Source organism: Thamnophis sirtalis, unplaced genomic scaffold (assembly GCF_051295495.1).
Source record: "Thamnophis sirtalis isolate CommonGarterSnake01/CBP01778 unplaced genomic scaffold, rThaSir2_p1.2 scaffold_3, whole genome shotgun sequence".
Taxonomy (NCBI): Eukaryota; Metazoa; Chordata; class Lepidosauria; order Squamata; family Natricidae; genus Thamnophis; species Thamnophis sirtalis.
This window is the reverse complement of record NW_028261383.1, coordinates 14,327,596-14,352,325: the sequence shown is the minus strand read 5'-3', so window position 1 is coordinate 14,352,325 and position 24,730 is coordinate 14,327,596. Positions and strand designations below refer to the sequence as shown.

Below are 24,730 nucleotides of genomic sequence, written 5' to 3'. Positions count from 1 at the left end.
GTAGATGAATGATAGAATGATAGATGATAGGTAGATCGATGATAGATTGATAGGTGACAGGTAGATGGATGATGGATGGATGGATGGACGGATGAGAGATTGATAGATAAGACAGACAGACAAATTGATAAGACAGGTAGATGGATGATAGATTGATAGATGATAGGTAGATGAATGATAGATTGATAGATGATAGGTAGATGGATGATGGATTGATGGGTGGACGGACAGGTGATAGTCAGATTGATAGATGATCGGTAGATGGATGATAGATTGATAGATGATAGGTGGATGAATGATAGACATTGATAGATGATAGGTAGATGGATGATGGATTGATGGGTGGAAGGACAGGTGATAGATTGATAGATGATCGGTAGATGGATGATAGATGATAGGTGGATGATTGATAGATGACAGATAAGGATAGATAGATGGACAGGCACATACATACCTACATATAAATAGTACATTGCTGCCCATTTTGACAGTGGTCATAAACATGAACCAGTTGCCAAGCATCCAAAATTTGGTCATGTGACCATGTGCAACAGTCATGAGTCTGGGAAAAAAGTCATTAGGCTCCCTTTCCCAGTGCCACTGCAACTTCAATCGGCCACTAAACGAACTGCTGCAAGTCGAGGACTGCCTGTACAAAAAGCGGGGAGGGGAGGCGCGAGTTCAATACACAACATCTGCTCCCCACCCCGGTGCCTGGCGCCCCTCCCGAGGCTCTTTTCCCTCTGGGTCGGAGAACACAAGACCAGCTTCCGTCAGCAGTTTCCTCTGGTAGGAAAGGGGGCGGGGAGGGGTGGTCGTCGGGGACCTTATAAAGGAGGAAGGGGGGAGGCAGGAGGGGAGGGAGGCTGTCGGAGCCTCGTCTCTGTAGGAAGAAGCCGCCTCGCTCGCTCTCTCGCCTCGGGTCCCAGGAAGCAGAGAGGGGGCCGGGACGTTCCGGTGAGAGCGGATTCCCGGGAATCGGTTACAGCTGCCGGATCGTTTACCGCTAGGAAGCGCGATCTCGCTTTTCCCGGGGGAGGAGAGGCGGCTGCAGGGAAGGGAAATCGGCAGCGGAGCGGCTGAGCGTCCGGAGGCTGGCCGGGCAGGAGAGGAGGGGAGCGGGCTAGAGGCGTGGCGGGGACAACCCGCTGGCCTTGCGTAGTAGGAGGTCGGGAGCAGCGCCGCTGAGCCCGGCGGGGAGGAGGAGAAGGAGGAGGCCGGGGCCGGAGCCAGGCGTGGAAGAGAGCCTCCCCGAGGAGCCGCCGGGCTCAGAGGCCGAGCGCTTCCGCCGCTTTGGGCTCCCGGGTGTCGGCGGGGCCCCGGGCGCTCTGCAGCCGCCTGCAGCAGCTTCGCCCTCGGCGAAGCCCCGGGAGAAGGAGGAAGAAGAGCAGCCGAGCTCCCGGGGATGGAGGAAGGAGGGGGGATCCCGGAGCGGTTCCTAGCCGGACTGCCTCCGGAGATGGTGGGCTGACTGCTGCGGGAGGGCCGGGCGGAGAGCTGCCCCCGCTTGGCGGCTGCCCTGGTCAGAGGCTTCCTCCTCGGGCCCAGGAACGAACGGAGGCAGATCGGCGGCAGGTGATGGGAATCTCTCCTCCCGGGATGATCTCCCCGTGGCGTGGTTTCCTTTAACTAGTTGCCCACCTCAAATGCAGGTGATTAGCAATAGAAGAGACTTTGGTTTCCCTCCCCTTTCAGGCCCAGAGTTCTCTTTCTCCATCCAGTTTATTCCTTGGGAAGAAAGGGAATCCCAAGGGAATTCCCATCTTCAACTATGGATATAACCATCTTTGGAGGCACAAACACAAGTTGCAACAATAGAAGAGACTTTGGTTTTCCCCCATTTTCAGTCCCACGATTCTCTTTCCCCCCAGTCCAGATTATCCCAGAGGAGGAAGAGGGAATCCCAAGGGAATTCACATCTCCAACTATGGATGTAAAACATGGTCCAGCTCTGGACGCCCAAAAGAATCCCCTTGTTCCAATGTTAAATTCTTTTTAAATTTTGTTCTTCTTTAACCCTGGCTATGTTTTTGGCAGGGCAAGCTGATGAAGATGGCCACGGTGTCTCCTGAAGGCGGAGAAGTTCTCTCTGGTCTTTCTATGGAGCAGGTGATGGGCTTCTCTGAGGAGCATCCAACTCAGGTCTTGTTGCCTGGTAAGTGGAAACTTGCTTCTGCAGGGCGTGAATCTTTTAAGTCATTTCATTCTTGTGTTTCTTCTACACATCATTTTGCCTTTAATTTACACTGTGCCTGTGGTTTCCGTCATCCCAATGTGTGCATCTTGTTCCATCTTTGATGACAGGGGGAGAAACTTTAGCCCCCTCACAGAGGGACCGCAATCTGGGAATCTTCCTGGATACACGGCTTAGTTTAGAAGAACACCTGACGGCCGTGACCAGTGGGGGCTTTTACCAGGTTCGCCTGGTACGTCAGTTGCGCCCCTACCTGGATCGGGATGCTCTGTGCACAGTCACTCATGCCCTCATCCTTTCTCGCCTGGACTACTGCAACACTCTCTACATGGGGCTGCCCTTGAAGAGCACCCGGAGGCTTCAGCTGGTCCAGAATGCAGCTGTGCGGGTTATCAAGGGGGTACCTAGGTGCTCCCATGTTATGCGCCTTTTAAGCGGCCTGCACTGGTTGCCGGTTGTCTTCCAGGTATGATTCAAGGTACTAATTATGACCTTTAAAGCGCTCCATGGCTTAGGCCCAGGGTACCACCTATTGCCGCCAGTTGCCTCCCACCACCCAGTGCGACCCCACAGAGTTGGCCTCCTTAGGGTGCTGTCGGCCAAACAGTGTTGGCTAGCAACCCCCAGGGGGAGAGCCTTCTCTGTGGGAGTGCCTTCCCTCTGGAATGAGCTTCCCCAGAGCTTCGTATAATCCCCAACCTCTGGTCCTTCCGACGCGCCCTAAAAGTTGGCTTTTCCAGCAAGCCAGCCTGGCCTGAACAGAATAAAATAAATGATTAATTTAATTGTCAATTTTAATCTAATTTTTAAAATTGTATTGTTCATATTAATTGGGTTTGTTTTTGGATACTTTATTTAATGTCCCTTTTAATTTTTGTAATATGTGTTTTCTTTTATGTTGTACGCCACCCTGAATCCTTGGGAGAAGGGCGGCATATAAATCCAATAAACCTAACCTAACCTAACCCAACTTCCAAATATTCTTTATCCGTCTTCTTTTATCTTGATTATTACAGGGAACTCAAAATTGTGGATGGAAATGGCTGCAACATCTCCTCTGTCTGGTGGAGCCGCAACATTTCAGGTAAGGAGCCTTCATGAGAACAGGATGTCCTTTAGGGCAGGGGTCACCAACCTTTCGGACCTCAGAGACCATTTAAAATTCATGTTTTTAAATTCCGTGGACCATTAATATGATTTTTTTTTAAAGGTAAACAGTATTTAGTGCGGTATTAAAAAGTTTGTATCGTGAGACTCTACACAAAGCTTATTAAGCCAAGTGTCAAGATTTTGCTTGATTCTGCTTTCAAGGTGATGGTTTAAGCTACAGAAGAGGCAGCCCTCCAAGGCAGACCAAATTTTAAACCAAAGATACAGAAGGTATAATATCACTTTCTTTGTGAGTAAAACTAATTCTTAAATTAGTTTTAACAGAGCCTTGCAAGTCTGAGTGAACCTACCCACCCACCCCCACTCTCCCTTTTTCTTGGAATCATTTGAGCTTTTAAGTTTCTTGTACCTGTAATGGTGTTGGAAGAAATATCCATCTGGTTCAGTTCCATGCTGGGAGAAAGACACTGGAAACATGGCAGCTAATTGGAATGATGGTTTAATGGTGAAGCAGACCCACCAAGCACATGGTTCTGGACAGCTGACCACATGGAGTTGGGAGTGACAGGTTTTTATATCTTCTCTTGGGCTTTGCACTTGAACTCCCTCTTCCTGTGCAAGAACATGTATTCTGTTGGCTGTTGTCAGACTCCCACGGTACCATGTTCAAATCATAGGAGTTTGTCTCAGCTAAGCTTGGTTGAAGTTTGGCTGACACAATGAAGGGACTTGTTGGGCGATTCCTCTGGTGGCTGAGGGCTAATCCTACCTTTGTTTAGACCTTACTGCAGGGAATTTTTGCCTATGAATAGAGCTAGCTATCTCTTTATCTCTTAAGTGCTGAATTTACACTTAAGAGATCTGCTGAGGGCCATCAAGAAGGGTTGGGGCTGCATTCTGTCTCCAACAGCATGTTTCTCTTATTTCTTATCCGGGGAAATATAACATTCTGCCTTTTTAATATTTCTCAAAAGATTTCATTCTTCTAGGAGAGGGGTGGATGCTAACTTTCCACAATGGGTTACATTAATTTTTTTAAAGATAAATCCTTTGCTATCCAAAGTATGTGGAAAACCCCAGCAATCGGCTTGCAAGAAATAAAGACAGTTTGGTCTAGTGGTTAAGGCACCGGCTAGAAAGCAGGAGACGGTGAGTTCTTGTCCTGCTTTAACCATGCACAGCAGCTGGGTGGCTTTGCACCAGTGACACTAAGTCCATTAACTTCACAGGGTTGTTGTGGAGATCAATAGAAAGAGGAAGGTGTGTTGTAAAAACAATAAAGGCAGGTTACAAATAAATAAAAGCCAGGAATTAGTTTTAACATTACATTTTATGGAAGTATTAGTATGACAACTCGGAAAAAATGTTTAAAAACCACAGCAATCAAATTATGGCATATGTCCACGGAGATACCATTAAAAGCTATATATGTGCAATTTGTGCAGTTATTTCATCAAAATGATAGCTCGTGCAAAGGAAAAAAAAACGAATTGTGGTAGGAAGAAGTTCTAACCAGACAGGTGGATTGTGGAGAGGCAGCTTATAAAAACCTTGTAGTACATTATGTCAGAAAAGAAGCATTTTCTGCCTTATCAAACTCACTTTTAAGATATTGGAAATTTGGGAGGGCACTTCCTGGCACTTCTTCTTTTGAGGAACGTTTACTTTGATCTTCAGGGCTCAGTAACCTTTGAGGAGGTGGCTGTGTATTTCACGGAGGAGGAGTGGGCGCTGCTGGATCCCAGCCAGAGAGCCTTGCACGAGGAAGTCATGCTGGAGAATTCTAGGAACGTGGCCGCTCTGGGTAAGGACCTGTTTTGCTCTGGATTCAGGTATTTGTGGAAAGACTTGGGTTGCCATAAGTGCTCAGAAAGACATTCTGGGGCTTTTTCTCTCAAAGACTAAACGTAAATGGAGTGACCACCTTGATGGTTTCCAGGCTCCCACGATCCTGAATAGCTATAAGGTTTGAAAGAAGTAAAGTGGTTCAGTCTTGATGCCAATACTGATTGATGGCACACCAGCTGGGTAGAACTGTGGCTGGTAACCAACTTTATTCTGAATCTAACCTTTATCATAGGATTATCGTCTTAGAAGAACTTCTAAGCCACCTCTGCCCAGTTCTTATCCTTGACAGGAAAATTCAGTTTCTGTTTATATTTCTACCGGGAGATTGTCAAAGTTTTATTTTATGTTTAGGGGGATGTTCAGAGACAGATGTGGGTCATAACACCTGAAAAAGTTGCAACTTTGGGAGATAAATATCATTAATCAAGCACCACTGTTGAACGAATAATTGCAACTTGGGGGACTACCTATATATAAGAAAAACACACAAAGAACGCAGTCCAGGAAATGTGCAGAAATAAAAGGTGAACCATTTTTCTGTGATGAAAATAACGAACTTTTTTTTTCTTTTTTCAAATAAGCTTATGGGCAGGCGCATAACCAGGAGCCAAATAACCAGGAGCCAAGCCTAGCGCAAGGGATCCAGTCTGAAAACAGGATGGTTGGAAATCGGGGAGCAGCTTCGAAGAGTGTGAAGAGCTGTCTAAGAAATGGAAGGAAGAAAACTCCTTCCAGTCACAATGAAGTCCTCGGCCTCCCAACCCAGCCACTTCAGCAACGGGAAGAAGTTGGAAAACATTTCGGGTATGGCAAAATAGACAAAGCAAAATCTGTTTTCGGTAAATATTATACGAACCGAATTGAAGAGGAACAGCGTGAACATCAAGAGTATGGGCAAAATATCAATCTTAGCTCCTCTCTTGTTTTACATCACCCACCATACATCTCAGAGACACCATATGCATTTATCGATTGTGCGGAAAAACTCACTTTGAACAGTCATTTTAGGCCCCATAAAGAGAAGGACCCATATGAGTGTGAAAAGAGTGCTAGCCAGAAGCAGTTGCTTATTTTACCCCCAGAAAATCCCCCCTTGGAAAAACGATATAAATGTCCGGAATGCGGAAAGACCTTCACTCACAAATGTAAACTTACTATCCATGAACGGACCCACACAGGGGAGAAACCGTATACGTGTCTGGTATGTGGAAGACAATTCAGTCAAACTGGTCACCTTACCAGACATCAACGAACCCACACGGGGGAAAAACCATATTCGTGCCTGCAGTGTGGAAGGAAGTATAGTGGAAGTTCCAGCCTTATCAAGCATGTAAGGACCCACACGGGGGAGAAACCATATAAATGTACAGAGTGTGATAAGAGCTTCAATCAGAGCAGTCACTATATCCGCCATAAAATGATCCATACAGGTGAAAAACCTTATAAGTGCCTGGAGTGCGGGAAGAGCTTCGGGCGTAACTTTAGCCTTATGCAACATAAAAGGACTCACACCGGGGAGAAACCATACCAATGCTTGGTATGTGGAAAGAGTTTCAGTGGATCCTCAGACCTCATGTACCACAAGAGGATTCATACAGGGGAGAGACCGTATAAATGTCCGGAGTGCGGAAAGCGATTCAGTAGGAGAAGTCGCCTTACAGCTCACAAAAGAAAACACACAGGGCAGAAACCGTACATATGCCTGGTGTGCGGAAGGAGATTCAGTCAGAGCGGCCACCTAACAAGTCATAAAAGAACCCACACCGGGGAGAAACCATTCGCGTGCTTGAAATGCGGAAGGAAGTTTAGTAGAAGATCAAGCCTTGTGATCCACGTGAGAATCCACACGGGGGAGAGCCCATATAAATGTACAGAGTGCGGGAAGGGCTTCCGTCAGAGAACTACCTACATTTACCATCGAAGGATCCACACCGGAGAAAAACCTTTCAAATGCCTGGAGTGTGGAAAGAACTTCAGGCGAAACTGTCACCTTAAGAAGCATAAACGGATGCACGCTGGGAAGAAATTGTACCAGCGCTAGGACTGCGAAAAGAACGTCCACTTTCACTCAAATGTGGCTTATCATAGAAGCACAGGTAGTCCTTGACTTAATAGCAGTTCATTTAGTGACCGTTCAAAGATACAACGACACTGAAAAAAGAGACCCGTATGTGAAATACTGAAGTGATGATGATGACTGGAGTGACATTCAATGGGAAATGCTGTCTCATCACACCTAAATAAATCCAGATGGGAAGAACCATAAAAATGTGGGAATGGATTAAAACACGGCACTGCTTTTGTTTCCCTATGAGCGTAAATGAACTTTTGGTACCAGTATTCTCCCCCCCCTCCCTCAAGAAAATACATACATATCTGAATTTGATTGATCTTCAGGAAAGCTAAACCTCCAGACTGAAGAGCTGATCCATGCGGGAGAGATAATATATCAAGACATGAAGCAAAGCCACTATTTAAGAGGACATGTCTTCTTAAATACTAGAAAAGTTCCACTTGGGAGAGAAACTCTATAAAAGAGTGGAACATGGAAAGAGTTCGTGTTTTTAATTTCATAAGTCTTCATCAACAAATTATGAGCCACACTCCACATTGTTAGGCCAATCTTGAATATTTTTCTTGATGTAATCTGGGGCTGTTGTATGAGAGGCTGATGAGGATTATATGGTTGGGCAGGGTTCAAATCCCATGAAAATAGACTGATGCCGATGGGAATGTTTAGCCTTGTAAAAAAAGCAAATAAGAAAGATTTGATATCTCTTGAAGCATTTAATGCGATATCCCATAGATGAAAGGTTTGTCCTGCAGTGCAGAATAAATATAGTAGAATCAGGTTTAATGTTACAAAAATATTATGATAGTGATGAAATTCTCAAACACTCAATAACTACCTCTGCTGACCCTCCTCCCTTAATAAATACAGGAAAATCCTTCCCCCTCTCAACAAATCCCCATTTGATGCAACTTTGTACAAATTTACTACGGTGCTTGTCCTTTAATTTCACAATAAAATATTGGAATTTTCTAAAGACTGTGGATAGTACTTGCTTAGCAACTCTTTGAATTTACGATTCAAAAGATAAATATGAACCAGTTGTAGACTTGGAATGGCAGCACACCCCAATCGGAAGACTTTGGAGATCTTCTAGTCCAACCCCCTGCTCAAACAGGAGACCCTGTACCATTTTATACCATTTGAAAGCCTCCAGTGATGAAGCCCCTCAACATCTGAATTAGTTGAATTAACTCTGATTAATTGTTCTCAGTGTTAGGAAGTTTCTCCTTAATTCCAGACTGCTTATGTTCTTGATTAGTTGCTATCTGTTATTTCTTGGAACAGGACTTTTCAAAGTTTCTGGCAAAAAAAACACCCATAGAACCCATAGACGTTTTTAAACGACTGCGGCATATGCTTCACAACTGCTGCAAAAAAGGTAATAAAATCAGATTGCTCAGGTGGGTACCTCAATTTGTGACTGTTACGACATACAATTCCAGCCTCCATTATAGTTATAAGTCGAGGACTATCTCTACTTTCTTGTGCTGCTGAAATTGTAAAGAAACTTTCCTCTCTTTTTATTTCACATTTCCAGATAAGAGGCCAGTTGCTTCAAATTAATATTGTTTACTCCTCAAGATACGTAAAGGTGGGACATGAAATTTGAAAAAAAATGTACCTTAGGAACTTGCACACACAGAGTGAAAAGGGAACACACAGAATTTAGGAAACTGAATTGGATCAGGAAAGGGAAATTCAAATCCTGGATTAGTTGAAGTGCCATTCGTAGAATGAGCACCATCCAAAAACAATACCCTGGCCGTGTTATTCAGAAAGGATCCTGCTGACTGTTCTTCCTAACTCATCAAATAGTTTTTGTTTGCCATCGTTTCTCATCTGGTCAAAGCCATGCTGTCACAGGCTTATGCACCAGAAATGAATTCCTTGTCTGTCCAATCACACTTGGCCAACAGATTAACTGAGTTGGAAGGGACCTTGTAGGTCATCTAGTCCAACCCCCTCCCCAGAGAGGAGACCCTACCTACACATTTCTGACAGATGGCAGTCCAGTCTCGAAAGCTTCCAGTGATGAAGCTCCCACAATGTCCGAAGGCAACTTGTTGATTGCTCTCACTGTCAGAAAATTCCTCCTTATTTCCAGGTTGAATTTCTCCTTGTTCAGTTTCCATCCATTGTTCCCTGTCTGCCCTTCGGGTGCTTTGGAATATTCCTGGTTCTGTTCTTGTTCTTCCTCCTGTTCCTGTTTCTTATTTCATTCCATATTTTCTATTCTGTTCCGTTCCATTCCATCCTACTCCACTCCACTCTATTGAGAATACCAAGTGGGGGGGAGTTGCTCCCTAGGCGGATTTGGAATTCTCGCCCAATCAGCTGAGGCTCCTCCCTCCTTCAGGCTGCTCGGGATCTTCTCCAATCCGCGGAGCCAAATCCACCGGCGGGCTTTGCAAAACTGGGGACCCGGGCGGAGGCACGTGGCGGGAGTCTTCGCTAGCCGTCCCGTCCCGCAGGAAAGACACGGGGTGGCTGGCAGCCCGGGGAGGTCGCGAAGGGGACTCGCTCCCTTTTGAAGCAAGAAGCCGCTCTCGCCTTCCCGGAGGCCGGAGTGGCGCTGAAGTCGGAGCGGAGAGCAGGGAACGGATTGCAGCTGAGCTCCCCCCCGCCCCCCCTCCCGATCCAGACCACGAGGAAGCGCGATCTCGCTTACCCGGGAAGCGAAGCGTCCGGAGGCGGTCGGGCAGGAGAGCAGCCACGGGGTAAGCACAATGGGCCTTGCGGAAGAGGTCGGGAGCAGCGCCGGGCCCTCCTGCCGCTGAGCCCGAGAAGGAGGGCGGAGAGGAGAGCTGCCTTCGGGCGGCGGAGGCTTCCAGCTCAGTCCCAGAGTCCTCTTTCCCCGCCCCGATTATTCCACGGGAGGAAGAGAGAATCCCAAGGGAATTTGCATCTCCAACTGTGACTCTAACACAGTCCATCTTTGGAGACACAAATGCAAGTGGTGAGAGGCTGATGGGAAGGAAAATGTTAATGATGAACAGAACCAACAGCAGTTGTGGGTCAGCTGAACCATTAGCTAGAGGAGTGCCAGGATTTTTATAGAGATCCTCAAAGGCTGTGGGGTGCGGGGGGGGGGAGGTTGTGCACTGTGTGAAATGCCCTTAAGAAATTGTGCAATGTAGTGAATTCTGTGTCTTCTGCTAAATAGTAGTGGGTTAATCCTAAATGGTCATATCCTATTTTGAGAATTTGGGTGGAGGAGAATGTAAACGTTTGATCCCATCACTGGAGTTGAAAGGTCTTTTGTTTCTGCATAGGCTGGCCCCACCTTTCTTAATGGGCGCAAAATATCAGCTGTGGGCTGTTAAGAAATGATTTCCCTTGGTTACTTTGGTTAACCAAAATTACTAATTACTATCAAACTTTTACAATGTAAATATAATGGTGATACGAACAATTAATATTACAAGTGTTAGTACGGCTGTTCTTACCTTATTAAAACTGATAGGAAGGCATTGGAGAATGGAGAAGTACAAAGGCTAAACATGAATGTTGATACAGAAGGCTTTATAACTACTTTATATTGTTTGTCTTGTTTTTCTCTACCTTTTTGTTGTGTTTTTCTGTTTTTAAAGGTAAAAATGTTTAATAAAAACTATTTATTTTTTTAAAAAGAAATGGTTTCCCTCCATTTTCAGTCCTAGAATTCTCTTTCCCCACCCAGATGATTCCACAGGAGGAAGAGGGAATCCTTAGGGAATTTTGCATCCCCAACTATGGATATAACATGGTCCAGCTTTGGAAACAGTCATTCAGATTATAACAATAGAAGATACTTTAGTTTCCCTCCCCTTTCAGTCATAGAGTTCTCTTTCCTTGCCCAGATTATTCCACATGGAAGTCTTTGCATTGCCTGCAAAGCTAAATTTCGGGTGGATATTTCAGGGATTTTGAGCTATATTTCTGGGCTTCTTGGAGGCAGGAGAATTGTTGGGGAGAAATGGCTTCCTGGTTTCCTATTTGGGAAAGATGGGTGGGTCTTGATCTCCCCCCCCCCCTTTACAATCCGAGGCCAAAAGACAGCCCTGAAAATATCAGAATCTGATCAGAAATGGGGGTAGCTTAACTAGAGAGATTGAGTAGCCCTTGTGGCTGCTAGACCAGCTTGGAAGAAAAATCCATCTGGTTCAGTTGCAAGCTGGGAGGAAAGGCACCGGAAATAAAATAGAGGCTGATTGGAAATCCATTTATTGGAATCCATTTATTGATAAAGCACAACCGCCAACCACACGTGATTCTCGTATGGCTTACAAAATGGAATTGAGAGTGGGTGGGCTTTATACCTTCTGGATTCCTAAGGGGTCCTATGGCTGGCGCTCTAGGCAAAAGGGGAAAGGCAAATCCTAGGTGTCTGTCTGAGCTAATTTTGTCAACCTTTGGTTTGTTGCTTATCTGAGTTTGTGTCTTGACCCAGTCTTTCTGAATGAATTACCAAATCTGCCTTTCTAAAAGCTGGCCTCCTCACTTCCTGCCTTGGGCAGGGAAACGGGAGCTTAAAAATCCCTTAAGATTTTTCCTATTTCTCATTCAAGGGAGATATTCTATCCTGCTTTTTTAATATTTCCCAAAATACTAAATTTTTCTAAGGGAGGGGGCTTCCCACAAGAGTGATGGTAGATTGGTGATTCTCCCCACTCCATCCATCCATGATCTCTCCTGTATAAAACATATAATTTCAATTGTATCAAAGAGAGCTGTAGTCACTTGCTTTCTCTCCATAGATGCTGGGACGTTGTTAACCCTGCTCAAAACATCTGGACTCACAGCATCCTACTGATCCTCCGGAGTGGATACCTAGAGCGCTCACAACTGCTTGCTTCACGCAGCACCTGGGGCTTTGAGCTTCCTGTACAGTCTCAAACTCCATATATACAACATCTGTGTGAAGAAGACGATAACTAACCCCCCCCCCCAAAAAATGGCCGAACTCAGAGTGGACATTGAAAACAGCTGCTTTCAAAAGAGGTGGGAGGCAGAGTATCTGTTTGTTGATATTGAAGGTACGGCCGTGTGCCTTGTTTGCAGAGATATTATGGCTGTATTTGAAGAATATAATATGAGATGGCACTATGAGACCAAACATCATGACAGGTACAAAAACATGAGCATACAGCAAAAGATAAAGACGGTGGAAGAGTTGAGAAAGAACCTGATGTCGTTCATAAAAGCCAAGACACAGCGTGAAGCTGCTGTGAAAGCTACTTTTATAGTGGCGGAAGAGATCGCTAAAGCGGCCTGGCCATTTACAGAAGGCGAGTTTTTGAAGCGCTGCATGGTTAAAGTGTGCGAAGTCTTGTGTCCTGACCAAAAGGAAGCGTTTTTGAACTTAAGCCTGAGCAGAAATACTATTGCTGGGCGGATAGGTGAGCTTGCCACGGTTTTACAAGGACAGTTGGTTGAAAAGGGAAAAGATTTCATTGCGTATTCACTTGCTGTGGATGAGAGCAGTGACATCTCTGACGTGGCACAGCTGACAATCTTCATCCGTGGAGTGGACCCAAGTTTATGCATTACAGAGGAATTTTTGGATATGAAATCAATGCATGGCACTACCACAGGAAAAGACATATTTGAAGCAGTGTCTAAATGTGTAAATGACATGAAGCTGCCCTGGGACAAACTTACGGGACTGACAACAAATGGGACACCTTCGATGCGCGGGGAAGAGAGTGGATTAGTGGGAAGGGTGCGAGAGAAGATGAAGAGCGAGAATTGCACAGGTGAGCTGACGGCATATCACTGCATCATACACCAGGAAACACTGTGCGGCAACATTCTGAAGATGGAACATATAATGGGCACTGTAACACAGACAATTAACTTTATAAGAGCCAATGGTTTAAATCATCATCAATTTAAGTCTTTCCTTGAGGAAATGCATTCTGAACTTGGCGATCTGCCCTATCACGCAGCGGCGCGGGGGATAAGTCAAGAAAAAGTGCTCAGTAGGTTTTTTGAGTTGCGCCTGGACATTTGTCAGTTTGTTGAAAGTAAAGGAAAAGACTCCACGGTACTGCGGGATGAAAAGTGGCTGTGCGAATTAGCCTTCCTGTGCGATGTTACGAAACATCTCGCGGCACTAAAGCTTCAGCTTCAGGGACGGGACTTTGCGATCACGGACATGTATGATGCAGTGAAAAGCTTTCAAGTAAAGCTGCAACTCTGGGAAGCTCAGATGCAGCACGGAAACTTGAGCGACTTTCCCTGTTGCCAAACAATCATCAGCCAAGTCTCCACCGCTGTGTTCTCACACGCTCAGTTTGCGGATCAACTGAGCACGCTTCACATGGAGTTTGCCCGCCGCTTTGTTGAGTTTGAAGTGCAGACATTCGATTTTGGACTGCTCAGTAATCCATTTTCGGTCGACGTGAAGGAGGCACCCGCAGACATCCAGATGGAGCTGATGGAACTCCAGTGTAGCGACACGCTTAAGGCAAAGTATGATTCGGTAGGGTCCGCGCAGTTTGCCAGGTTCATCCCTGAAACGATGCCCCAACTCCGCCTGCGAGCTGCTCGAATGCTCTGCATGTTTGGTAACACACACCTGTGTGAGAAAGTTTTCTCTGTGATCAGGGCGAACAAAAGAGCCCACAGGAGTCTTCTCACTGATGCACACCTCCGCTCTATCCTGAGAGTTTCCACAGCTCAAAACCTAACTCTGAACATGGATGAACTTGTAGCCAGGAAAAGGTGCCAAACATCCAGGTCAGAAAAAAAGGTGAGAGAGAGAGAACAACAAAGTTTGGGGTTTTTTTCCTTTGTTTTAAATTTGTTTTTGCAGATTTGTTTGAACTAATTATTTGTTCATATTTGAAATGTTAATATTGTTTGGCCCAGGTCTTAGACATAATGCACTCCTGAACTAACGTGATGCAATAGTCTTACATGCCATTGGCCCTTTTGAGGGCAACCATAATGCTAATGTGGCAAAGGTTTGTAGGAAGTAGTTTCCTCCAAGTCAAATTTCTGCCTTGAAAGATAATCTGGATAGGAGGAGAGGGTGGCAGGTTAAGGGAAGGCTGCTCCAACAAGCCAGCATCCTTACCAGACACAATTGGAAACAGGGATTCCCTTTCGATAAGGGCCAGCCTCACTTGTGCAGAACTGGGGAGAGTTGTTCCCCTGCCTCCTCCTCTTGCTCTCCAGAGAGCTGTCAAGGCAGAAGTTGGATTCGGAGGAAACACACATTCACACACACACACAATTCCAAGTTTGGAGACTTATCCACATCTGAGCTAGCAAACTGCTAGGGCTTGGGGAGACGGCCCTCTCCTTCCTCTGTAGATAAAAGTCTCAAAACGTGGAATACAGTGTGTGCCTGTGCACATGTGATGACCCGGGGCACGACATGAAAGCAACACAGCCAGAGAACAGGACTAACTCCCCTTGATTGCTCCAACTTTCCCCCAAATGTCCCCATGTTTACTACAAGTCCCGCAGCAAAGCTCTCACAAACACCTTCAGCCTCTGGCTGTGAGTAGTCCAGTAAGCCAAGTTAGCCAAGCAGTAACCAGAGCAAGACGTTCAGCAAAGCAGATAAACCTGGCAAGTGCCACAAGGCACAGCACAGTAATCTTGGCAAGTGCACACGAGGCTACACAAATTCAACGCTTGTTCCCAACAAATGCCCCTCCCACCGGCACCCCCTTACACCTCAGTCCCCAGGTGTGCCTTGTGAAGGGGGGGGGGCAGGGCACTCCCCTCCCTCATAGCTGTCTCAGTCTGCGTTGTTCTCTCCTTCTCTTTTCTCTTCGTGCTCTAGGATCAGGAGGAGGTGGTCCTTGCTCTTTGCCTGAGCTCTGCCTCTCCTGCTCCTCCCCGTCTGCAAGCCTTTCCAATTCAGAAAAGCTAGGCATGGACCGACTCTGCTCCTCCACAGTTTCCTCCAAGGCCAACAGAGCCGCCCTCTCCATATTTGTCAGCTCTTATTCCAGCTCATCTCCCCCCTCCCCCCCCCCCCCGCAGATTCAGACTCCGACAAGGGCAGGACAATGCAATTAGCTGCCAGTAGTTTGGGGAAGGGGGATTGTGGGGCACCAAGTTGTCCCCACATTGAATTAACCAGTGCCACTTGCTCCATCCCGACCCAAACCGTCTTGAGTCAGCCGCGCCCAGTGAGGGGTGAGTCATCTTAGTCTTACATGCAACTGGTCCTTTGAGGGCAATTATAATGTGGCCCTCAATTAAATTGAGTTTGACATTCCTGAACTAAGCTGTAACATAGTCCAGCTTTAGAGACACCATCATTCTTTTGTTTAATTCCTTTGACATGTCTTTCATCCTGGATATATTTTGAATGGCAGGGCCAGCCGATGAAGATGGCCAGGGTACCCCCTGACCGTGGAGAAGCTCTATCTGATCTCTCTGCCACAACATCTCAGGTAAGGAGCCTTATCAGAGCAGGAAATCCTTAAAGTCTAAAACATTAGTCTGACTTGTTCAAGTGGATTCAATGAAAAGTGATATATGTGAAGAATGGAGTTATTACATCAAAATGGTAGCTTCTGCAAAAAAAAAAAAAAAAGCTTCACACAGATAGAGATGGGCCAAAATGGCGTCCCTCTTCAAAGTCTTTCACCGAAACGAATTTTGCTAAGAATTTTTTTTTAACCAAGCAGGTAGATTGTCAGTGAGGCAGCCATGAAACCGAGTCATACATTGTGTCAGAAAAGGAGCATTTTCTGTCTTACAAAAACTTACTTTTAGGAAATTGGAAATGTGGAAGAGAACATTCTGGGGTATCTGGGCTGAGTAACATTTCCTCTGACTTTCAGGGCTCTGTATCCTTTGAGGACGTGGTTGTGTATTTCTCAGAGGAGGAGTGGGCTCTGCTGGATTCCAGCCAAAGAGCCTTACACAGAGAAGTCATGCTGGAGAACTCTAGGAATCTGGCTGCTGTGGGTAAGGACCGGTTTTGTGTCACCATTCTGCAGGAGGATCTGTTGCGGAAGTCTTCTGTTGCCATAAGTTGCTCATAAAGCAGCTTCTACCTAGAAAGACGTTCTGGGGTTTCTTTCTGTTTTTCTTAAGACCAGAGTAAGTGGAGAAGATGGTAGATATTTACAAGAGCTTTTCTCATCTGAGCTTTTCAGGATGTTCTTTAGCCAAAACGACAGTTTCTTTTTAGTCTGATTGTAACCTGGGGTTACTATTCTGTTAATCAAAGCAATCAGTAAGTAATAAATTACGTGACCATGACTTCACTTAGGAGTTTACTTCAGCTTTCCTTTGCTTTACAGCTGGGTAATCCCAAAGGGGAAAGCTTTGTGGAAGTGTGACGTGAGGAAGTTGGGTAACATAGTAAATCTCACCATTCGTGCTTTGGAATGCTCGCCCTAATGCTTGGATAATTTGCAAGAGAATTGTTTGTTTCCATATTCATTGGAGACAGGAATTACAAGCTGAGACACACAGGGGAATGTACACTGGAAGAATGCAGGCTGTTCACCCAGAGGAAGGGAAAAAAATGCCTTGATGGTGACATTAGAGTCTTATCATGCTAGGCAGCAGCTGCAATCCAGCCTCTAATCAACAATTCTGGTCTATTTTGTTTTCTGCTAAAGACCCAAACTCATTTAATTTCATCATCTAATATTCTATATTATTTTTTTGGTCTTGCAGAAATACCACCAAATCCCTCAGCTTATAAACTTCCTTCTTAATATTTATATCTTATTTTCTCATCTTGTCTGTCACGTGACATTTCGTGGTGTTTTTTATGGAGCTGGGGTGGGTGTGGCCTGGACCACACAGGACGCCAGTTTGACACCCCTGAGTTAAAGTTATGAAACGCTTTCTTTAATTTGCTCATTTTCGGTTATTACATTATTGCCTTCATGAATTTTTTCAATTGTTCTCTTTTCCCTTTCTTAGGCTATATGCCAACCAGCTTCCTGGTTTATTGGCAACAATTCTGGTCTATTTTGTTAACTTGACATTGACAGCGATGCCCTGCTCTGTGCAGAAAAGCAGCTAAGGAAGAAATAGCTTGTTTAGGCAATCTCTCCACCCTGTGAGGAAGGGGAGAGAAACAAAGATGTACTGACTGATTTCATTGGGGGGGACACGACTGAGAGAAATGCTGTGACTGTCATGAATGTGGGGATTAGTCAACTTTTTCATCATATCTAAACGGTCACTGTCTGGGGCAGTTATTACTAAACAAGGAATGCCTGTAGTTCTGCTGTTAGGCAAGATGGGCAGCATAACCGAAGAGGTTCAGGAGGTGGAAGGTCGAGGCCATCAGCTGATGGAGGATGGAAGGTTGGTGCTTAAGGGCTGTACTGGGAATGGATGAGACTTTTATTTGGTTTGATGGGACGGGGGGTGGGTGTCTGGAGCAGGGAGGCCAATTCAGGTCTCATAGGGCTAGGCAAAGAGATGACGGGGTTTAACCCTGCTCATGTCTAAAAGACGGGGATACAAAGAGGTACAGCCTCCATTTTGTTTGTTACGTTTATTTCCTCCTCAGGAAAGAAAGGCAGGGAAGGATCGGCTGCCGAGTGCAGCGGTGATAAGAGACAACATGTCCCCTTTGACAAGGAACAGCTGCCTCCCCTGTCTGATCCTAGGCCGCAGAGAGTGGGGCAGAGGGAAGCTTAGCCTTACCAGGGAAACTCTATTTTAGTTTTTACTTTCAACCAGGAGATTCCGTTATATTTGAGGATGATGTTCACCTTAGCAAAGATAGATTCATGATTATAAGATGTCATTTCAAATGCCTTCAGGAATTGAGGCTAGGTGTGTCAGAATATATTGTAGGGCCCTCTTGAAACTACATTTGCAGTGATAAACATCACAATTGCTTCATACATTTTGTTCTTGATATCTCTTGTACTTGATTATTCACACTTCAGATGACAAAACAAGGTTTGCGTCCCCCCCCAGGGGTCTTTCACAGGAGGAAGAGAGATTCCCAGGAGGTGGGGAACTAGACATACCTCATAAAAATAAGTGGGGAACTATTCAAAACATAATGTTTGAGGCAGAACTAAAAATGATATGAAAGTCTCAGGCATTTAAAGAGGAACTCAGACAATCTTGTAAATGCAAAAATGTGGAAAATTTATGTGACGAATGTAATGATTTTTTTTTCTCTTTGTTTTTCGTCGAACCAGGTTATGGGCAGGAGCATAAAGACTACCAGGGGCCCAGCTTAGCGCTATTCGAGTCTGTAGAAAAGATGTTTGGAATTCAGGGGGTACTTCAAAAGAGAGCGAAAAGTTTCCTAAAGAATCGAAGGAAGAAATCTTCTCCCTCTGATCGCAATGAAGTCGTTGGCCTCCCACCTCCACAACTTCAGCAACCAGTAGGAAGTGAAAAATATTTTGGTGGTGACAAGACAGAGAGCGCTAAAATTGTTTTCATTGAATATTGTACAAACCAGACTGAAGAGGAACAATATGAACATCAAGAGTATGGGCAAAATATCAATCTTAGCTCCTCTCTTGTGTTACATCACCCGTCATACATCCAAGAGACACCATATGCACTTATAAATTGTGTAGAAAACTTCACTTTGAACAGTCATCTTATGTCCGATGGAGAGAATAACCCATATGAGTATGGAAAGGGTTTTAGCCAGAAACAGTTGCTTATTTTACCCCCAGAAAATCCCCCCATGGAAAAACCATACAAATGTCCGGAGTGCGGAAAGACCTTCCCTCACAGATGTAGGCTTACTGTCCATGAATGGATTCACTCGGGGGAGAAGCCATATATATGCCAGGTCTGTGGGAAAAGATTCAGGCAGACTGGTCACCTTTCGAGACATCGACGGACCCACACTGGGGAGAAACCATATACGTGCCTTCACTGTGGAAGGAAGTTCAGTGAAAGTTCAGACCTTACCAAACATGTAAGGAGCCACACAGGGGAGAGACCGTATAAATGTTTGGAGTGTGGAAAGAGTTTCAAATGCAGCAGTCATTTTATTTGTCATAAAAGGAGCCACACAGGGGAGAAACCATTTGAATGCTCAGAGTGTGGAAAGAGCTTTAGTCGACACAATCACCTTTCACTACATAAGACAATCCACAGAGGAGAACAATCATAGCTTGGGAGCTTTCATCACAAGTGCTTTCTAAACACACCAGAAATGTGTTGACTTTCCAGTAACATTCAGTTCCAAAGGGTGTTTCATCAGATCAAAATGAATCCACATTAGAGAACCATAAAAATTCCTGAAGTGTGGAAATTGTTTAAAATGTGTCACTGTCCTTATTTCCCATAGGAAAGCCTATGACCATGAACAAACCTTTGGTGCCAATATTGGTCATTCCCTCCCACCCACCCCCAAGAAAATGCATATATGAGTTTGGATGAACTTCATGGATGCGGACTGAAAAAGCTGATCCATGCAGGAGTGGTAGTACATCAAGAAATGGAGCAAAGCAACTATTTTAAGAGGACGTGTCTTCTTAAATAACATAAAAGTTCCACTCAGGGACTGTATAAAAGAGTGGAACATGAAGAGAATTGGTGGCTTTTTTGCTTAATGTCTTCGCCAACAAATTATGAGTCCCTTTCCACATTTTTAGCCAGTCTTGAATATATTTTTTTTAATCTAATCAAGGACTTGTATTGGAGGCTGACAAGGATTTATATGGTTGCTGAGGTTTCAAGTTCCATGAAAACAGACTGAGGCTGATTGGTATGTTTAATCTTGCAAAGAAAGTAACCAAGAAGTTTATAACATCCCCGTAGAAGCATTTGATGCGGTGTCCCAGAGGAGAAAGGAAAGGTTTGTCCTACCATGCAGAATAGACACAGCAGAATTAGGTTCAATGTTACACAAATTATGATAGTGATGAAACTAAGTGTTGTGGGTAGTATTTGCTTAGCAACGCTTTGAATTTCCAATGGACTCTTCCCCCCAATATAATTATGAACCAGTTCTGGACTTGGAATGGCGGCACACACCAATCAGAATGAAACTGGGAGAGAGCTTGGAGGTCAGTCCGACCCTCTGCTCAAGCAGGAGATCCTATACAATTTCAGACAAGTGACTGTCCAGTCCCATCTTGAAAAACTCCAGTGATGGAGCACCCACAACTTCTAAAGGCAAACTGAGCAATTTGTCTGTGGGTGCAGGACATTCGCCTAAAACAAAGACTGCTGGTTCGCTCTGAAGTGACCTTGCAAGCAGCCATGGACGAAGCCAGAGCAGTAGAGATGTCTGATGGATCCACTGCTGAGATCCAGCAGAGCCAGCAGTTCTCCTCTCCAAGCCCCAAAACCTGCCTAATTGATGACCTCATTCCACTTGACAAAACCTTCGCAGATGACGACCAAGTGGACCGCCTGAAGGCATAACCATCTAAGCGGCCAACTGCTCTGGCCAAAGCCTCTCCCGGCAACTGCCTGGGCTGTGGCGGAGCCTACCCCCGCGCGGCTTGCCCATTCATGTCTGCAACCTGCCGCCGCTGCAACAAAAAAGGACCCTTGGCCCATGTCTGCAGGGCCAATCTGCCCTCCGACTGGCCTTCGTGCTCCGAAAGGACTGCTTCAACATCGACTGCCCAGCCGTTTCCGTGAGCAGCAACTCGTCCCACATGGAGGATGGCCAGAATCCACATCTCCCTACACATCGGAGGGGCCCCGTGCACCACAGAGGTGGACTCTGGTTCTTCAAAGTCCATTCTTTCATGGGACACTCTGACTCACCTGATTCTGACCATCACCAGAGCCCACCTGAAAGAACCAACCACAGCCTTGCGTGACTGTCAGGGACGCTCAATCCCTACCTTAGGCTGCCTGTCTGTTTTGGTGGACTATGCCAATTTCCATAGTCATCTACCGGTGATCGTGGTAACCAAACCCCTGCCTGCTCTCCTTGGGCTGGATTGGTTCCCCTTCTCGGTCTCTCCCTAGTGGGCATCCGTGCCAACTACCCTGCCGCTGCCTGACGTCATTGAGGAGTTTGCAGATGTCTTTGATGGCTCTTTGGGTAAATACAGGGGATCCCCTATTAGTTTAAATATAGACCCACAGGTAGCCCCCATTTGCCTGAAGGCTCACAGGGTGCCGTTTGCCTTGAGACCGAAAGTTGATGCGGAGCTGGATAAGCTCCTGGCGCAAGGTGTCCTGGAGCCTGTCAACCATTCTAAATGGGAGACTCCTATAGCCATTCCCATTAAGGCTGACGGGTCCATCAGGATTTGCACCAACTATAAGTCAACCATCAATAAAGGTCTCCAGGACCCGCCAGCTAGAGCTCTCAACCCAGGTCGGGTGCCTACTCTGGGGAGACAGGGTGGTGGTTCCCCCCACTTTGAGAACCCAGGTGCCTTCACTTGGGCCATCCCGGCATAGATCGCATGAAGGCCCTCGCCCGCAGCTATGTCTGGTGGCCCAAGATGGATGATGTCATCACGTCATGGGTGGCTAATTGCCACCCCTGCCAGGAGTCCTGGCCAGTGCCTCCTGCCACACCAGTCCACGAATGGGAACTGCCCAGAGGACCCTGGTCCAGGGTCCACATGGCTTATGCAGGTCCATTCCATGGCTAGAACTTCCTGGTGGTAGTGGACACTTACTCTAAATGGGTAGAACTACTCCTTATGCCGTTCACCAGCACTGAGGCCACTATAAGAGGGTTGTGGTGCATTTTCACCACCCACAGTTTGCCAGATACCTTGTTATCTGACAATGAGCCCCAATTTACAGCTGCAGGGTTCCAGGGGTTCCTAGCCGGCTTGGGGATCCGCCATGCCCTCATGGCTCCATACCACCCCTCCAGGCTGTCCACTCGGCCAAGGAAGTGCTGGGGTGTATGGGCCAGGGAGGGTGGCCTGACAAGATGGCAGCCTACCTCCTTGGGCAACATTCCACTCCATGCCCCACCACTAATAAAAGCCCTGCGGAGCTGCTGATGGGCCAGACAATCCTGGACAAGCTGTACCCCCAATACAGTGACCTATGGCCCAAAAGCCTAGGGACTCCCACACGCCAGTTCCTGGAGGAGGACCCTGTCTTTGCCAAGAACTTTGCAGGGGAACCTAGGTGGGTGCCAGCCATCGTCGCACACTTAATGGGGCCCTGTCCCTATAGGGTTGTCTTGCAAGACAGGCAAGAATGGTGGCGCCACATCGACCAATTGAGGCGCTGTCTTCCAACTGAGGCCTTCCCCCAGTCAGGCCTCTCCTATAAAGACCCGCAACCAGCCACTGCCTTCTAGCAGCTCACTGGGACTCCGCCTCAATCCACCTCGCTACCGCCGCAGGACTTACCTGAGGAGCCGGGCCTGCCTCCAGGGTTAGAACAGCGTGACATCACCCGGAGCTCCTCCCCGCAGATTATGCATGCGCAGCTACTGTGCACGCACCCACTTGGGGGGGGGAAGAAGTGTAAAGTCCTTGACTTGCGACCGGCTGCAATTCCTCGACTTACAACTGACAGCCCAGCAACCAAAGGCTCGTGCCTATTGGTTAAGATGTGCCTGTCTGGAAGCAGGCTTTTTACAATGTTCCTATTTGTTGCTCTGCTTGACCGCTCCAATATAAATAGGTGTCAAGCAGAGCAAGGTGCTGAAGTTGTTACTGTTAGGGGTATCTCCGTTGGGAGATAGAAAGTAGTGCAGCGGAATGTACAGCTAGAGAAAAAGAATGTTGCTAGTAGAAACATGAATAGAGTTTCAGACACTGCTAATAGCTTTACTACTGATAATTGCTTCACAAGCAGTGATAGTAGATATTAGTCCAAACGCAATTCAGAGAACAAACAATAGCTGACAGTCGCAGTTCTCATTCCAGTCATCAAGCATAGGACAAGCAGAGAGAGAGAGTGACCTCTTTTGACTCCTCCTTATAGTAAAGTTAATTACACCTGATAAGTACATCCACTCCTTTAAAGCAACAACAACCATTTGTTGTATAAAGATATATATTGCCTACCCAACACTAGGAGTATACTCCCAACAGTTACCTTGCTGTTTTCTAGTTGATCTGTTCAAATAAAGTGGTTGTCAGTACCTCAACGAGTCCGACGCCTCTTTCTTCGTCCAGAATTCAATACATCCGTTGTTTCTTGTCTTGTCTTTTGGTACGTTGGAAAATAAGACATGACTGCATTTCAGGCCCTGGGTAACTGCCTCACCTTTACAGCTGGTTATGTCATTCTATGTTCACATGATATAATTTATGGCTTTTTTTGCTGGAAATCAGACTTTTTAAAGTTTGTAAATAAATTTCCCCCCCTTTTTATTTCACATTTCTCATTAGAGGTCGATTGCTTCAAATTGGTGTTGTTTACTTCTCAGGATATTTAAAGGTAGAGCGTGGAATATGGGGAGAGAATGAATCTTAGGAACCTGCCCACACAAAGTGACAAGGGAAAACGCTGAAGTTGAGAAACTGAATTGGATCGGGAAAGACAAATTCAAATTCTGGATTACATGAAGCGCCATTCATAGAATGACATCATCAAAAATAATGCCCTGACTGTGTTAATCGGAAAGGATCCTGTTGTCTGTTACTCATCAAATGATGGGTTTGTTGGCCATAATTTCCCACCCAGTCAAAGCCATGCCGTCACAGGCTTAGATTGCTGGCTGCTGCCCAGCTGAAGTTGGACATTCCTTGGTCTGGTTTGGGGGTTTCCTATGTTCAACTGTATATGATCTTGAAATGTTGGGAACTGGGATGCTGTTGGCATTTACTAGATGGAGGCTGCTTCCCAGGACAAGGCAGCAGCATTTCTTTTTTATTATTATTAAAAGTTTTAATGAGTTTTACAATTATATATCTTTCCCCTTCCCTCCCTCCCCCCCCGATCCCACATCCCTTCCCCCACAACCTCCCAGAGCAAATACAGGGTATAAACATTTAGCAACCATATACTAAAATAAACTAACTTTAGCGTCATCCCTCGCTTGTACCTCCCCTTTTGTAAACCTGGCTTTAAACAAGTTGTATCATTCCTTGCTCACTCACTCATAAGCTCTCTGGAGTTTCTTAGTCCCATATTTATTCTGAATATAATCAATCCATCTTCTCCATTCCAGCTTATATTTCGCATCTGAATAGTCCTTAAGGTATGCTGATATTTTAGCCATCTCTGCTAAATTTGTTACTTTTAACGTCCATTCTTGAATAGTAGGCAATTCTTCCTTCTTCCAGTACTGCGCCACCAACAGTCTTGCTGTCAAGGCAGCAGCATTTCTTGATGCAAACAGGATCTTCCTGACTGAGGGAGCAAAGGTTCCCTAATTTGGAGGAAAAGCTTTAGTTCTGTGGGAGTAGAAGCTACTGGGGCGGGGGGCAGGATTTGAAATCCCTGTGTCTGATTGTGTAGATTTCCCCGTTAAATATGCTTTTTTGTCTATAACTACATTAAGCAGTGATAAAATAGAGATGGCTGTCTACGAGGTCTTGAATAACCAGCCGACCAAGTATCACATGGCTCTCTAAATACAGGGCAACGGATAAACAAAAGAGTCCTAACAGGACATATTGAGACTGGTTTCCAGCGAGGCCTAAAAACCACAGTTG

The 24,730-nt window shown here is 45.9% G+C and overlaps 2 protein-coding genes and 1 pseudogene across 4 annotated transcripts; all 3 read left to right on the top strand.

The window, feature by feature from the left end:
- Positions 1-879: 879 nt before the first annotated feature.
- Positions 880-8,199, top strand: LOC106538171 (uncharacterized). Of its 3 annotated transcripts, none has more exons than XM_087711257.1 (5): positions 880-957; positions 2,038-2,155; positions 3,211-3,278; positions 4,982-5,108; positions 5,734-8,199. In XM_087711257.1, exons 2-5 carry the CDS (start codon positions 2,047-2,049, stop codon positions 7,191-7,193), a joined length of 1,764 nt encoding a protein of 587 aa, XP_087567383.1. In that variant the 5' UTR covers positions 880-957; positions 2,038-2,046; the 3' UTR covers positions 7,194-8,199. The 3 variants fall into 3 exon arrangements, with proteins under 3 accessions (XP_087567383.1, XP_087567382.1, XP_087567380.1); XM_087711256.1 differs by lacking the exon at positions 880-957 and adding an exon at positions 1,540-1,575; XM_087711254.1 differs by lacking the exon at positions 880-957 and adding an exon at positions 1,540-1,652.
- Positions 2,298-2,974, top strand: LOC148047245 (uncharacterized; annotated as a pseudogene).
- Positions 8,200-12,159: 3,960 nt separating the features above from the next.
- LOC106538169 (EPM2A-interacting protein 1) lies at positions 12,160-21,140 on the top strand. Its single transcript, XM_014052601.2, has 4 exons — positions 12,160-13,959; positions 15,545-15,622; positions 16,016-16,142; positions 18,359-21,140. The coding sequence occupies exons 1-4, from the start codon at positions 12,160-12,162 to the stop codon at positions 19,294-19,296; spliced, it is 2,943 nt and encodes a 980-aa protein (XP_013908076.2). The 3' UTR covers positions 19,297-21,140.
- The last annotated feature ends 3,590 nt before the right edge of the window (positions 21,141-24,730 follow it).

Coding starts and splice junctions, on each gene's coding strand:
- LOC106538171 (XM_087711254.1), top strand. Junction 2,156..3,210: donor AACTCAGGTCTTGTTGCCTG/GTAAGTGGAAAC, acceptor TGATTATTACAG/GGAACTCAAAATTGTGGATG. Junction 3,279..4,981: donor GTGGAGCCGCAACATTTCAG/GTAAGGAGCCTT, acceptor TTTGATCTTCAG/GGCTCAGTAACCTTTGAGGA.
- LOC106538169 (XM_014052601.2), top strand. CDS start 12,160: ATGGCCGAACTCAGAGTGGACATTGAAAACAGCTGCTTTCAAAAGAGG. Junction 13,960..15,544: donor CATCCAGGTCAGAAAAAAAG/GTGAGAGAGAGA, acceptor TTTGAATGGCAG/GGCCAGCCGATGAAGATGGC. Junction 15,623..16,015: donor TCTCTGCCACAACATCTCAG/GTAAGGAGCCTT, acceptor TCTGACTTTCAG/GGCTCTGTATCCTTTGAGGA.